At 41.8% G+C, this 16241-nt stretch overlaps 1 protein-coding gene across 4 annotated transcripts in view; it reads left to right on the top strand.

Annotated features, from left to right (window-relative positions):
* tlk1b (tousled-like kinase 1b) overlaps positions 1-16015 on the top strand; it is a 21128-nt gene extending 5113 nt beyond the window's left edge. The window contains exons 3-22 of one of the 4 annotated variants that reach the window (XM_053228579.1): positions 116-187; positions 378-416; positions 533-605; positions 1737-1780; positions 2170-2259; positions 2372-2458; positions 3859-3951; positions 4189-4299; positions 4531-4667; positions 4834-5022; positions 5113-5179; positions 5540-5637; positions 6277-6358; positions 7097-7188; positions 7383-7472; positions 8657-8826; positions 10721-10856; positions 10950-11061; positions 12323-12430; positions 12547-16015. In XM_053228579.1, the coding sequence (XP_053084554.1) occupies positions 116-187; positions 378-416; positions 533-605; positions 1737-1780; positions 2170-2259; positions 2372-2458; positions 3859-3951; positions 4189-4299; positions 4531-4667; positions 4834-5022; positions 5113-5179; positions 5540-5637; positions 6277-6358; positions 7097-7188; positions 7383-7472; positions 8657-8826; positions 10721-10856; positions 10950-11061; positions 12323-12430; positions 12547-12711 (2055 nt within the window). In that variant the 3' untranslated portion in view covers positions 12712-16015. Of the gene's footprint in view, positions 1-115; positions 188-377; positions 417-532; positions 606-1736; positions 1781-2169; positions 2260-2371; positions 2459-3858; positions 3952-4188; positions 4300-4530; positions 4668-4833; positions 5180-5539; positions 5638-6276; positions 6359-7096; positions 7189-7382; positions 7473-8656; positions 8827-10720; positions 10857-10949; positions 11062-12322; positions 12431-12546 lie in introns of all 4 variants that reach the window. The other 3 variants (XM_053228568.1, XM_053228581.1, XM_053228574.1) reach the window with 3 other exon arrangements.
* The last annotated feature ends 226 nt before the right edge of the window (positions 16016-16241 follow it).

The raw sequence follows: 16241 nt of genomic DNA, 5'->3' as shown, positions 1-16241 counted from the left end.
CCCAAACTTTCCTGATGCAGTTTTGGGGTTAAACAGTCATACTGCTACCATAGTTCAGCACAAATAATAGATTTTGTAAATATACACAGTATGATTTGTGTGTGTGTGTGTTTAGGGCTTGATCAATAATGAATGCTCCAACCACAGCTTTGGCAGTCTGGGATCATCGAGTGACAAGGAGTCTGAGGTAACTGTATATGTATATGTGTGTGTGTGTATGTGTGTATATATGTATATATGTGTGTGTGTATATATATATATATATATATATATATATAATACACACACACCCTATGTTAGTGATCAACAGATTCCTAGTAAAGACATATTTCAGCTGTTCAGTGTGACGCTTCACTCGTTCCTTCTCTTCACTCTAGAACTCCGATCTAAAGAGAGGCGGCTCTCCGGCGTATTCCGTAAGCCGACCTTCTCATTTGTTTAAAAATAATAGCCCCCCCCCCCCCCTTTGCACAGACACTATGGCTCAGAATCGATCATACATTAGATTTGAATGTACTTGTTTTTTTTCTAGACGCCTGAGAAGAAACACTCTGAAACGACTAGGAGGAAGAGAAAAGCTGACAACCAATCAGAGAGCAACCAAGGTGTGGCCTACTTCCTGGTTGATGAGAAATAATAACGTCGTAGTTTGTTAACGAATGAATAGTAGGGGGGAGGTGATGTGGCAGGATGATATTGCGCTCATTTATTATTGTTATTAAATGTATTAGAAAAAGCAGTTCTGCAAATCACAAGTTTAGATTAACGTGCTTGTTATCGTTTCTATGGTAACGACTCTTATTTATGGACGCTCGACATAAAGTTTTTTGAAAACATGAATAATTGTTGATATGGTGATGTGTTGTGTCATCTCTTCCTTAACGATATATTTAAGATACTTGGGAAATGCGTATCTATTTAAAAAAACTTTCATCGGTATAATAAATTTTATGACTCATAGTGCGGTTGTACAGTTCCTGATACTCTAGTCTATGTACGTAGTATATTGATATTAGTTAGGAAGCTAGCTAGAGCTAGCTTAGTAGGGACATTGAAGCTGCCATGACGAACTGACCACTGACCATGACGTACTTGTGGCGACTTCCCAAACTGCAATATGAGCAAGTATAACTGCACGTACGCAAGATGGCCACCGTCCTGCAGTGTTTGGCGCGTCACTTGTGCACGTCTGCAGAAATGACTGCGATGCGATGTGGCAGTGTTCACAGCTGACTAAAACCAAAGTAACGTCGTGTCTCAAATCGCGTACTTGCGTACTATTCTAGATCGTCATTTAATACTAACAGTAACCGTTTTCCTATTCCAGTTAGCGTTTGAATTTTAAACATCTCTTAAATCTACCAAAAGGTTTGTGCCAGTCTTGAGGTTTTTCTAATTTAGTGAATACTTTTGAACGTACAGTGAGGGATTTTCGAACTGAGACGCAGATCATGACAACAATCACGCAGACGGCAGTAAATTTTAAAGAGAAACGGAGCTCGTCAGCGCGTTTAACGGCGCTGTGCATGAAATCGCTAAACGTTACAGTGTGACTGGGAAACCAGATGGATGGACAGGGATGTTTTGGACTCCTCTTTTAATCGTACGTAAGATACGCAGGCGAGTACGTGAACAATGCTGCTTATGTAGCTGATGCACGTGAGCATGTACGTGTGTGGAAAGTGAAGTATATTTACGTCTTTCTAACACCTTGTCTTTGTTTTTAAACTTTCCAGGGAAGTCTTCCGGCCGAGGAGCAAAGATCAGCGATTACTTCGATGTAAGTGTTGTCAATTGTGTGTGTCAGTGTTTAGTTTAATTAGGGTTAGGATTACAGTGTATGGGTCTGTGACTTACACCCTTATCCAGCACACAAGCTAGGCTTCAAGACGTCAGGACGTATTGAAACTTCTTATTCATTTATAACTTCGATCTTCTCCGTATAAAAAGGTTACATGCATGCTAGCTACGTGCTAGCTAGCATTATAGCCATTATCTAGGTCATGCTCGGTAAACGTATTTCCTAGTTACCCAGCAACAGTGGTCAAACACTTGAAGGGCGAGCGTGTAGAAATATTTAGTCTTCACGTTACGTTAAAATTTTGACGAGTTCTTAAGAGACTGAAGCTGTTTGGGGAAAAAAGAATCTGGAAAATGTTTATGCTGCAGTTCCAGGCAGGAAACGGCTCCAGCCCTGTCAGAGGAATGCCGCCTGGTCTCCGCGCCCCTCACGGCTCTCATTCTGCCCCCGGTTCCATCGTAAGTGTCTGGACGAGTCTCTTCGTGTGGATCTATGTTGTGATTTATTTATTTATTTTTTTGCCAATCATCTTTCTTTTCTTTTTTTTTTTTTTTTTCCTCTGCGTGTCAGGTGCGACAGAACAGTTCCTCGCCCACCAGCTTGTGTTTCACTGATCACATGATGCAGCCAAAGCAGCTCGGATTCAGGAGTGTGCAGGTAACACACACACACACACACAAACACAAACACAAATGCACTTAAAAACCACACTCCATAGTCTAAAGATTTCCCATCCCACCCCACCCAGAAGAAGATCGGTTCCCTTTTGAGTCCGATTCCTCATGTCATATATATTGTTCATTCGGGATCTAAATCTACATCCGGAATTCTGTAAAGCTGCTTTGTGACCGTATCTGTTGTTAAAAGCGCTATCTCATTAGCATTTCAGTGGGGTTTGCTCACTGGTGTGTTCCCACTGAGAAAGTACAGCTTCTGGCTCTTGCCATCTTCGAGCTACGAGCTGATGAATTTGAGCTAACGACCCGACTTCTAAATGACACACCACAATAGAAACGCCGAAACACGTGCGATGCGCGAACAACACTGGCTCACGGCACCGTTTCCGATACATTGATTCCGCAATCACGCGTGAACTTTGACATCAAGGCCACAAGGCAGAGAGAAAATAAACTTCGCCTTCCTGATGCAGAATAATAACCGCAGAAAGAATTACTGATTTTAATTGATCCGTTAACTTCGTGTAGGCTTTCGCAAGATGGCTGCCGTGCGTATCCTGCGATCCTTTTGGCACGTCGTCAGAAATTAACGTGTGGCGCAATACCAACAATGGCATCATGCGACACTTTTGCGCAAATAAACAAACTAATGTTGTGTCTCAAATCACGTACTCTAGATCGTTAAGAACCTCTTAAATCTCCTGAAAGATCTGCGTCGATTACCGTTCTTCTAGATTTTCTGGATTATTAAATTTTTTGAATGTGCAGCGAAGGTTTCCGAATTGAGACGCGGATCATGACGACAATCACGTCGACAGCAGAAAGTTCGAAAGAGAAATGGAGCTCGTCAGTGTGTTTAACCGTGCTGTGCGTGAAATCGCTAAACGTTATCGTTCGATAGGGATGTTTTGGCTCTGACGTCGACGCCGCTTTTAATCCTCCAGATTTACGTAAAATACGCAAGCGAGTACGTGAAGCTACGTGAAGCTATGCGGCTTGCGTAGCAGCTACGTGCGCATACGCATGCGTGGTGAAAGTGAATTATTTTTATAGCAAAAAGGCAAATTTTAGTAATAAAACAAAATTTGTCAATCAGTAGTCTTAGTAATTGTCAACTTATTTGATTTGCAGCTTCAGAGAAATCTGGATATAGGTATAAATTTATAGATATATAGATTTTGTTAAAAATTATAAAACATCGCTGACAGACTTTTTTTTTTTTTAATTTTAATTTTATTTTTAAATCCAATGCAACCATGCGTTTGTGCTTTAACTGCAGTGTTAAATGCAGTGAAACCACGCCCTTATTTTTGTATCTTTGTATCTGTGTGTGTGTGTGTGTGTGTGTGTGTGTGTGTGTGTGTGTGTGTGTGTTTCCAGACTGATCTGACTCTGCTGAAGCTCGCTGCCCTTGAGAGCAATAAGAATCTAGATCTGGAGAAAAAGGAGGGCAGAATAGATGATCTGCTGAGGGTAAGAATGCAAAAGGAGTGACCACATCTGCACAGATGTTGTAGTAGTGTCCTCGTCTGGCCTCTACATCACACACCTCTGCATTCTACATTGAGTATCTAATAATCCTCTATTTATTAACGCGTGAAGCCTCACGTGCAGAAGTCAGGCGCTGACTCTAGGTTGTGTCAGTGGTGTCCGATAGTGGTGTTTGTAGTAGAAATTCCCAGAATTCCGCTCTGTCTCGGGTCTCCTCAGGCTAACTGTGACCTGCGGAGACAGATCGAGGAACAGCAGAAGCTGCTGGAACGGTATAAAGAGCGTCTGAACAAGTGCACCACCATGAGCAAAAAACTGCTCATCGAGAAGGTAAGACAGTCGCACACTGCGCACGTGTGATGTGCGTTAACACGCGAAACACTGATTCTTTCTTTACGCATCATCGAGGTTAGATCACTGTACTCGTGTGTGTGTGTGTGTGTGTGTGTGTGTGTGTGTGGAAGGCCAGTTTTCAGGAGATTGTGCAAGTGCCTTCCTATAGATATTGTAAATCTTTACTTTTTTATAAAAGTGTGACCCGGATGTCTTGCGTTCGATCAGAGCACCCAGGAGAAGCAGTCGTGTCGGGAGAAGAGCATGCAGGATCGTCTACGGCTCGGTCACTTCACCACGGTGCGACACGGAGCGTCCTACACGGAGCAGTGGACCGACGGATACGCCTTCCAGAACCTGGTCAAGTAAGAAACACGCAAAGATTTTATAATACTCAACACTGCAGTGTTTATTAAGGTATCATCCGCGGAAATGTGGTATATAATGGACATAATGGGTGTGTGTGTGTGTGTGTGTGTGTGTGTGTGTGTGTGTGTGTGTGTGTGTGTGTGTGTGTGTGTGTGTGTGTAGGCAGCAGGAGTGGGTGAACCAGCAGAGGGAAGATATCGAAAGGCAGCGAAAGCTTCTCGCAAAGCGCAAACCTCCGAACACAGCACCGTCTCAGAGCCCGGCGCCTTACAACGAGTCCAAACCCAGAAAGACCAAAGCCGTGAACGGAGCGGACAACGACCCCTTCGTCAAACCCAGCCTACCTATACTGTACGCAACACACACACACACACACACACACACACACACACACACAAAAAGCACCGTTCATTGTTTTATCGTTTTTCTTCTCTTTTGCAGGTTGACTTTAGCAGAGTATCACGAACAGGAGGAAATCTTCAAACTCCGACTGGGCCATCTAAAAAAGGTCACTCTCTCTCTCTCTCACACACACACACACACACACACACACACACACACACACACACGTATCTGTAGTTCTGAGGACCTAAGTACATTACCACGGTTTTACATTTACATATATGGCATTTAGCAGACGCTCTTATACCGAGCGACTCAAACACAGCACATCTCATTTATACAACTGAGCAGGTGAGGGTTAAGGGCCTTGCTCAAGGGCCTTGCTCAAGGGCCCCGCAGTGATAACTCACGACCTTCCGATCAGCAGTCCAATGTCTCAACCACTCGAGTTATGTTCTCTTAGTAGTGTTCTTAGTAGTGCCCGCTGCTCACCCGTGTGTTTAACCCTGCGTGGACGTGTGTGTAGGAGGAAGCGGAGATTCAGGCCGAGCTGGAGCGTTTGGAACGAGTCAGGAATCTGCACATCCGTGAACTGAAGAGGATCAGTAACGAGGACAGCTCCCAGTGAGTCCTCGCTCTCTCTTTCTGGTTTTTTTTAAATTTAATTTAATTTTTTTTTAAACATCCATTCCGACTGTCTGGTCTACACACTCATTCTGCACGTGTTTCTCAAAAAACAGAAGCAGTGACGTTAAGGAAAGTTTTACCTAAAACAATCATTTCCTGCTTTTTTTTTTTTTTTTTTGCCCGAGTTAGCTTGTTGAGCAAGAACCTAAATGGCGAAATGTAGAAATTCAGGCATTCATGAACATGTTTCTCTTTTGCATATAAATCCTCAAATACAAGTAAAAGGTTCGGCATTTTAAAATCTCAGGAAGTGAAAATACAGACAATTAGATTTAGAGTTTTCTGTTAGCGAGGCGCAGGAGCATCACAGACACACGGACAGCCGGGATCCGCTTACAGACTCGCACAACATGATCCTCGTAGAACGAAAGGCGGGATGTCGAAAGCTAGCGGTCATGTGCGAAAGTGTGGGATGATTTTATCTTTCTCCATTAATCATTCAGGATGTGTGTGTTGATCATAGAAGATATGAAATATATGACTCTCTGCATGGCTGAGGAATTAAAAATAACAAAAAAAAAAAACAAATCCATGCTGTTTAATTGAATGACGTATCGATTTGCGTGTCTGGTCTAGGTTTAAAGATCACCCTACCCTCAACGACCGCTACCTGCTCCTGCACCTGCTGGGCCGAGGAGGATTCAGCGAGGTTTATAAGGTAACTTTCCTCTGCTCTTCCTTCTGGTGGATGTGTGCATGGAAGACATCGAGGACGTGGGACAACACCATCACCAAGTTTCTGCTTCACATTTACAGACACGAGCCATTTTTTAAAAACCTTTTTTTTTTTTTTCTTTCCTTCTTGCGGTCACACTTTCACATCGCTATTTTCTTTACCGAAGTGAAGCAAAAATGATACGATATGATTCGATTCATAAGAGAAGAAGAGAATGAGAATAAGAGATGAGAATGAGAAATGAGATTTTTTTTATTTATTTATTTTTTTCTTTTTTTAAAAAAAGAGCCCGAACGTTCCAGTGCACTGGAAGGATTTTGCGATTGAGACAGCCCTTAAAATGGCCGACTCCCTGATCAGTGCCCTGAATACTGAACTCGGGAGCTGATTGAGACGCACCCCAGCTGTGTTCAGAATCTGTAGAAGGCTTAGCGTTAATTCGTGAATGATGATGTAGCGAAGAACTATTTTGAGTATCGGAGAACAAATCACCTTGCTAGCCTATTTACACAAGAGTTGTCTGTTCTTTTTCGATAATAATCAAACAATTTATGATTGTTGCCTCAATTAATTTCAGTCGTTGCCTGTGAAATAAATAATAAATAATTGTTCAATTTAGTGTGCCTGCTTTTAAGTTTAAAATGGTCACATGACTCACTCACATACTCAAACTGCTGAATTATTATTATTATTATTATTATTATTATTTTTACGCTTCAGGCCTTTGACCTGTTTGAGCAACGTTACGCAGCAGTGAAGATCCACCAGCTCAACAAGAACTGGAGAGAGGAGAAGAAGGAGAACTACCACAAGTACGTACACATTCAGTAACCGCGATCTCTGCCGTGCTCAGCAACACACAGGCCACAGTCAGTAACTATATACCTACCTGATACACCAGGTACACAGTTTGTGTGCCTAGTCACCATGGCAACCAGGCATATTTTTCCCGCTTTCACTCTTTCACGCTTCGGTTTGCTGATTGGTGTTTGTGCTCTTTGTGCAGACACGCATGCAGAGAATACCGCATCCACAAGCAGCTGGACCATCCCCGAATAGTCAAACTGTACGACTACTTCTCCTTGGACACGGACACGTGAGTCGCAGGAGCGCTCGTAAACCATCAGTGCAGGAAACGGGGCTTTAATAGCGCCTGAAGAATCACTGAACCAGCCGTTTTTATCTCCCAGAATGTCTGTACTGCCTCTGAAACAGCACTGTAGCACCCTCTACTGGCGCTTAGTTTAATTTAGTATTTGTCCCTTTTGTGTTGCTTTTAATCCCATCCGTCTCTAAAGTGGATCCTTATCCTTACTTTATAAACAGCTTTGAGTCTGGTGTTTGGATATCAACAATTTCTGTGGCTGTGGGATTTTCTGTATTATGTTAGTACTGAGATACTGCTGGAGTAGGAGACCTACCGTAAACACACTAATAAGTGGGCACATCACACACTAACGCAACATGCTTTGTGTAATTATTAGTGCTACAAGTTAAAGCGTGTGCTGGAGGACAAAACACATGAGTGGTCGAACGAACGTTTAGGACCGAAAGTGAATAGAAAACTAGCAAGGCGAACTTTTATGCCTTCCAAAAAGGCTAATATTGTCGTAAATAATATGATTTACTTAGATTCCGTATCCTACCAATAAATGTGCAGCGAAGGCGGCAGCTTGAAGTGATTGTATATAAGACAAAAAAAGACAAGCTTATATTTATATTATATATTATAAAAGTATTTATTTATGAGGGATTTACAAAATGTAGAGCTAATTATTCTAAAGTGGAAAAAAAAACACTTATACTGAAAAAAAAAATTGATGAAATGAAAATAACTGCATACGTTCATGTTTTGTCGTCGTTTTCTTTGCTCAATTTGTGTGTATTCATTTTGTGTGTGTGTGTGTGTGTGTGTGTGTGTGTGTGTGTGTACCTTGTGGGTGGATCCGAATGTAGACCAGGGAAGAGTCTAAATATTGTTGTATATCCAGACACCAGTTTAGAAATATGTGAGGAATGAGGATGAAAGTGGGACAGGGAAAAAAAAAAAAAAAAAAAAAAAAAAAGACAACACAAAGCCATTGTGATCAATGAAAAATGTGATTCGCTACCAGATTTACGTGTGAGGGTAGGGTGTGTAATCCTGTATCTTTCTGTCAATAATAATCTTTACACATAGGCCAGTGTTAATAGTACAATGGACAGACAAGCTGAAGTATAGAGTAACACTAACAAGACAATAAAAGCGTAATCGGACGTAATTGTTGACCGTGCGTCCAGGTTCTGCACGGTGTTGGAGTTCTGCGAGGGGAACGACCTGGACTTCTACCTGAAGCAGCACAAGCTGATGTCTGAGAAAGAAGCCCGTTCCATCGTCATGCAGATCGCCAACGCCCTCCGATACCTCAACGAGATCAAACCGCCGATCATTCACTACGACCTCAAACCAGGTGAGACCGGACTGGCTGCGTCCTCTCTTCTCTCCGACGCCATCGTTTCTCGTCTGGTAGTTTGTCCCCCGGACACGCGTTACTAGTCGAGTTAGCTAGCAGCAGTTATTGGTTTTGATAAATAGAATGCAATGTAGGGCAAAGTAATAATACTGCTTAAGTGTGACAGGGTCAGGACGTCTGTCACAAGATGGCTGCCAGGTCTTATCATGATCACAATAACAAGTCGTGTCCCACATGACGTACTATACACTATGCACTTGCGCTATGTACTCTACCATCTATGAAGGTATCATCTCAAATGGGACGCTAACGGTTTTTTTTTTGACTAACCGGAAGGATAAACTGTTTTCCAGTCGATGCCAAATGACGTCAAACGCACGTAAAGCTAGGCCGCTAGCTTTAAAAGAATACACAGTCAACGAAAATTAATTTCTTCATTTTACTGTTTGTCAATTTTACATTTTATGCCCGACACGACCTTTTTTGATTCTGAGCAAATCTGAGCCAGCGTCAGCGCCTGCTAGCCCCGCCCCTCATCCACTACGTAAGAACTGAGTGCATGAAGTGTCCAACATTTCGCACTTCGTTTTTTTGGTTGGATAAGTGCATCATCCGGGTACTTGAAGTGCACTTCTCTTTCTTCTTGTTGGAATTTTCAGTGTGATCACACGACTCATACTATTTACACTACAAAATGGCGTAGAATAGTGCGTAAGTATGCGATTTGGGACGCATCTCAAGATTTTTCCTATTCGCCAACATAGCTATCTCTAAATCGAAAATGCGATGATAATGTCTCGCTCGAACATGTGGAAAGACCCCGTGTCCCGACTGTTTGGATGTCTTTTGAATAAACGTCCAGGTTTCAGGGTTTTTCGTAGGTTTTCAGAGGACGGGCAGGTTCGAAATTATTCGAAGGAAATTTTACGTTATTTTAAGTTGTTTCATGTTTTCGACCATTTCTTTCACCTTCACGTCTTTTTTGAATCCTGTGGAGTTGACTGTGTTTTCAAAAACGTCCTCAGCTGTTTTTTGGGATGATCTCAACTGCATTTTGGAAAAAGACGTTACGTGTGAACACGCTATAGCTTTGTTTAGCTACCAAGCCACGTCAGATACTAACCTTAGTTCATTCGAGGTATCTTATGTAATGTCAACTAACTGGCTTCACTGGCTAACGTAATTTAATCCAGTACACGAATATCTATGTAAGTTAGCTATTTTAGCTAATTTCTTTAGTTGTAAAAAAAAAATAGGCTACATTAGTTATAACGTTTCTCTATCTATTAGAAATCAAGCCACATCTGTTTTTTTGTTTTTTTTTTGGGGTCAGTGCATCGTAGGACTACATAACATATCGAAATATCGCAAATGTAAAAGTCGTGATATGCATATTGCAGTTATCGGTTTGCGATAACTGAATGATGTTAATACTTACGAAAAGTCGAAGTTTTATGGTGACGCAGACAGCGGAGAGACTGCTTTCCTCAAAAGAACACGAAACGTGCATGTTGGTTATTCCAGCTTCGGTTTTTAAATATACAAATATATAATATAAATTGATGCTACACACTTGTAGCTTTATCGTATTGCGTATCGCATTATTTAACAAGTTATTGCATATCGCATTTTTCTCACTGTTGTTTTTATATTCATTCTGATATGTTGCCTAAATGCCTTTTCACGTTCTTTCGGCTCAAGGCACCGCGCAAAAACAATTAGGCGCTGAGCCTGAGTGTTCATATGGTAGGGTAAATGATGATTTTCCTCTTTTTTTCCTTCTGTGAGCCAGTATAAAATAAATTCAATACCTTATTAATAAATGTATGCATTGGAAAAGTGTAAAGCTGTTTGACAGATCTAGTGTGTAATAAGTGAAATGTGCTCCCAGGTAACATCCTGCTGGTGGACGGTACTGCGTGTGGAGAGATAAAGATCACCGACTTCGGTCTGTCGAAGATCATGGACGACGATAACTACGGTGTGGACGGTATGGACCTGACCTCACAGGGAGCAGGGACCTACTGGTGAGCCAGGTTCATCTTTACTAATGGCTTGTTTTCCTTTTTTTTTTCGCCGGTTTAACGGTGTTACGTTTTGTTTTTTTTTTTTTGACGCAGGTATTTACCACCAGAGTGCTTTGTAGTCGGAAAAGAGCCGCCAAAGATCTCGAATAAAGTGGACGTCTGGTCTGTGGGCGTCATCTTCTTCCAGTGTCTCTACGGACGCAAGGTGATTAACACACATCACAAAAAAAAGTCACGGGTTTGAACCTGTATTTTAAATGCTGTATACGTGACCGAATTTTAAATGCTGTATACGTGACAAGTTGGGTTGTAGCTATAGCTGGGTAATCACGTCACAATTTGCTTTCTGAGCTAAAGCAGACGTCTGATACACTGTGAATAGAACGTGCACAGCGAGGGGGAAAAAATCAGTGAAGGGGAAAAGGCATGCAGATTTGCTTCTAGTACTTTGTCTAGGCGAACTTTGACCCGTGAATTCGCAAGCCTCATTCTCGAGCCAATAGAAAAGCAGAAGGCGGGACTGTGATCTTGTTTTTCGGTTTAAAAAAAATGAATGGAAGGGCTGCTAATTATATAACACTCACGTCTGTTTTTGACCTGCCTTTTTTTTTCTGCATGCACTAGAGTTTATCTGATAAAATTCTGGGGTGTTTTTGGTATCAAGACTTGCGTAACATCCTCAAACCTCATCCCAAACCGCTAACGTTTTACACGTAATCCTGTTTGATAACGTCTGAGCAATCTAGTTACAGTCTGAGAGGCAAGAGGGAAAATCCAACATGGAGGACAGATTCAGAAATGGGAGTCCATGGACGCCTACATGTTTGTCTCTTTTTTTTTTTTTTTTTTTTTTTTTTTTTTTAAGAAACAAGTCGACTGTGACGAATGTTGTGTATTTACCTCCTCAAACAGCAAACTATATAGATTTAACAAGCGAATGTCTGTTGATTAATCTAAAACAAATATATACACATATATACAATAGATATAGATAAGAAGGGTTACTGTGTTTATTGATGATCCTGGGTGCGGACATGTTGATTTCATGTCACTTGCTGAACTCATGAGCGTTCATGAGTAGGAATTGCGAGTTGGAGGTCGGAAATAACGAAGAAATTTGTCTTGTTTTTGAGTGAAATTACAAAGAAATTTGTCTTGTACACAAAGAAGTAGTAAGGGTTAAATCAATGTACAGGGTGTCCGGAAAGTGACCAATGAGAGTAAAGCTACATGTATTTCATTTTGTATTTGTTATTTACAGCATCTGCGCTACACGTTAAAATGTCCTAATAACCGAAAACAGAAGAGAAATGTTTAAATTTCTATCCTATGATATTGTTACTTATATGCTTTTATAATGTAATCTTGTATTGTAAAAATGTGTTTGAGTATCATATGATACTATTTATTTATTTGCCATATATACCCCTGGTTGTGTGTGTGTGTGTGTGTGTGTTATTGTGTAGCCGTTTGGACATAACCAGTCTCAGCAGGACATCCTCCAGGAGAACACCATCCTCAAAGCCACTGAAGTCCAGTTCCCTCCCAAACCTGTGGTCAGCAACGAAGCCAAGGTCCACACACACCACACACACCACACACACATCACTGTACACTGACAGCAGCTCCTCACCTCGAGGAGCGATCTGTTGACTCCTCCCTCTCCCTCTTTCTCGTTGTCTCTGCGCAGGCGTTTATTCGGCGCTGTCTGGCTTACAGGAAGGAGGACCGTTACGACGTCCACCAGCTCTGTAGCGACTCGTACCTGCTCCCTCACATCCGGCGAACCAACTCGTCCGGAAACCTGCAGGCCACGCCCACTAGCCCCGCCTCCTCCTCGATCATCTCATACTGATCTCATGTTGATCTGTCTGGCTTGAAAAGTGATTGACTTTTTTTTTTTTTTTTTTTTGGATTTGAGCGATTGCCCTTGTGTGTGTACGTGAGGAAAGTGGGAGGGGTTTACGGGTCAGGATGTAGGCCTAAGGACACACAGTTCTGGCTACAGTTGCCATGGCGAAAGTGCACTTGATGGGATGTTGAGCACAGGTGAGAGAGGGGGGGGAAAAAAAAAAAACTTGAATACTAATGTCACAAGGTGGCTGGGTTATACACGAGTGTACAGGAGAGGGGGTGTGTGCGTGTGTGTGTGCGCGTGTGTGTGCGCATATGTGTTGGGGGAGGGCATTACACTTCACACTTTTCTGTTATTTCTTTGTCTTATATCCCCTACTGTGTGTGTGTATCAGAGATGCTGTTGGGAAATGTCGTGTGAGTGTGTGTGTGTTGGCATATGTGAACTATTTTTTAAATTGTGCATAGAATGGAGATGAGCTTCCTCCTGCTGTGTGTGTGTGTGAGTGTGAGAGAGAAGGTTCAGGGTAAACTTGATTTCTTCAAATAGATAATCAACACCTGGATCAACATTTTATTTAACCAATCGTTGGCCTCTGATGTCATCAGTGTGCGCCTGTGAAAATTCCAACATTGGATTTTTTTTTTTTTTTCAACTTCACACAATACAGTGCACTCTCTTCAAGGTCTGATGTCTGAGAATATACTGTGAGCGCACGCTTTTAACGCACCATGATCACGATGGTGTACAAACAATGTCCCCTAGAGGCCATGAAGTACCCATAATGCACTGCATCATTTTTGGTTTGATTGGTTCACATCTTCGCTGAGGAATGCAGCGAGTTACTATGGCAACGCCTCTAACGTTGAATGCAAGCGTTTTGTGAAGTAATTGTGCGTGTTCACGGAGATAGTTCGTGCTGCAGAACCAGAAGTCCAGGGGGTGGAGTCGGATCTGATCCAGCAGTTTGGATATCTGATCCTATAACCCTAACCTACACAACACTGTACAACACATTAAACACACTTACACAGCTTGAAACACACTCCACTCCCTGGACGTTTGGCTCGACTCCGCCCAGGAAGTAGAAGCTGGATCAGGTCCGACTCCACCCCATGGACTTTTTTTTGACTTTGGGTTATGCAGCGACGGGGTACTTGTGTTTTACGTGGTCACTAATTTCAGTTCCCTGTCTTCGTGGTGTGTAAAGAATAGTGCCTATGGAGCCATTCGTGTAGTATTGTGTTTTTGTTTAGAGAATTAAGCGAAATCGTTTTTTGCAGTCTCAGCTAGCTCATGTTAACTGAGCCTTTTCAGTTGCCTCCAAACTTTTTCCGAGTTAAAACATTGTGTGTCTGTGTTTCAGTTCATAAAAACAAAATCAGTAATTTCTTCACACTACTAAGAGCGCTTGTTCAGGGTTAAATGGTCGACTACAGTCAGTATTTTAGCCTTTTCAGCTAAATACTTTCGCTAAATACTAATACGTTAATTTTTAACGTTATATTCCAGTGTTTTCAAGCTAATATCTATCCACTGATTAGCATTTTCCTGCACTGAGACATCAGAAAACCTTTTTGTCAAACTTACTTATAATCGCAGTGTAAAGGCAGGCATTGATATCCATAAATAAGCTAACTGTGTGACTGTTCTTATGCAGGTTTCTCCAGTTTTCTAGCACTGGAGCAATGCAGTAAAGAGGTTCTGTGGTGTCCATGTGCCATTGGACCCACACGAGTCCTTCTCTGAAAGAACACATTGTATAGATTTAGAGCTTCGCTTCCAAACATGTTTGAGGAATTTGTGTTCATTTATCAGATATAGTACAGTTTATGTCGTGTGTATATGTTTGCATAAGACGAACCAAACTAAAATTTCCACCTAAAGAAAGTTTCGCTGATTTCTTTCGAGCTAACGCACATGTTGCACCCGTAATGTGCAGAGTTCCAGACACAACTCATTAGCATATAGTGACGCCCACAAATTCCATAAAAGGTAAATTGTGCAGACAGCCGGGAGCACGAAATGAACCCTCAGGGTAAAGGCTGAAAGGCAGATATGGAAGTTATTTTGACTCACTATCGTGCCAAAAACTATTTAATAATGTGTAATATTAATAATAACGAGTGAGCCATTTCTTCTGTCATAATTGAATGATTATTTATTTATCGAATGAGTTTTATTTGTCTTAATTTGTGTGTGTGTGGGGGCTGGTTTTCTTTCAACTTTATATTCTTTAGTTAATGCTAGTAATATAAAATGGTTGGTTTTCACAAAACGTTCCTGATTTGTACTCTTAGTCACTGAGTTAGTGGACTAGCATGAGGATGTGTTTTTGATCGAGACTCCAAAGCTCTTCTATAAGTCGCTCTGGTTGAAGGCGTCTGCGAAACGCTGTATAAAAATAAGCAGTTTAACCTCAACAGTACATTCCACATATAAACGTGCAGTAATCCATGCAAATGATATGATCTGAAGTCAATCAAGTCGAGGCTGACTTTTAGTAAGTTAGTCTTCTTTTAGTGACGGAATTCATTAACTGCCGTAGATTTCTGTTTATTATGCGCGAGTTTGGAAGAAATGCATTTTCCGTTCTTTTCCGGGTTAAAGGAGGCGTGTCCGTTCTCATGCATAGTGAACACGTACTCTACATGATCAGAATAAAAAAACGTTAAGTAGATCTTTAGCTTAATGAACTAAAATACAGGAGGAGTGGGCGGAGCATGCGGTGCACACTGATGATATCAGATGGCAGTGATTGGTTGAAATAAATGGCACGCGACAGTCATGTTTTATAACAAATCATGTTCAGGGCAGGTCCAGGATCTCTGCTGGACTGTCTCACTGTCATCCTGAAGCAATGTTCACGTTGCTGCTACTCAGTGTTGCTTTTTAGTTTTCAGTTTGGCCTGTTTTTTTTTTTTTTTTTTAAATACTGTACAATTTAAGAGATGTCATATATGAGAAGTTTATCTGCCAGGAATTTGCAGCATGTTGATACATTACTTTTTGTGAGAGGTGTGTATGTGTGCGTGTGTGTGTAACAACTTCTAAGCTAACAAACAGAAAGTGGGCCTGACCCCGCCCCCAAATGGCTGATCAAACCGTGCGACCAACCAGGAGCCGGAGTCAGCAGTGCTCGGTCAGTTTTCTTCTCCTCCCCCCCCTCTCTCTCTCTCCCTCCCCCTCCCTCCCTCTCTCTCTCTCTCTCTGCCCTCCATCTGTGATCTGTCTCTGAAATGCTGCTGCCGTTGTAGGGAATGTAGCCAAAAGAGAAATAAAAATTCCTAAAGCTATTTTAATACACCTGCTTCGGATGCTTTTATTGGCTTGACTGAAATCCTACACCACGCCCACGCAAAGCCGCCTGTGAGGAAATGGTTTGGGCTTCCAAAGCGAGACGGCTAGGATGCTGACGTACTCTAAGCTCAGAGTTCGTTAACCGAGATTAAAAAGAAGCAAAACGGTTTCTCACCAGCAAAAAATCTTGTGTTTAAAGGTGCATTAGCTAAGATTAGTCTTAAGTAGTT

This window comes from Pangasianodon hypophthalmus, chromosome 2 (genome assembly GCF_027358585.1).
Source record: "Pangasianodon hypophthalmus isolate fPanHyp1 chromosome 2, fPanHyp1.pri, whole genome shotgun sequence".
Classification (NCBI taxonomy): domain Eukaryota; kingdom Metazoa; phylum Chordata; class Actinopteri; order Siluriformes; family Pangasiidae; genus Pangasianodon; species Pangasianodon hypophthalmus.
The sequence above is the reverse complement of the archived record's forward strand: the minus strand, read 5'-3'. Positions and strand labels throughout refer to the sequence as shown.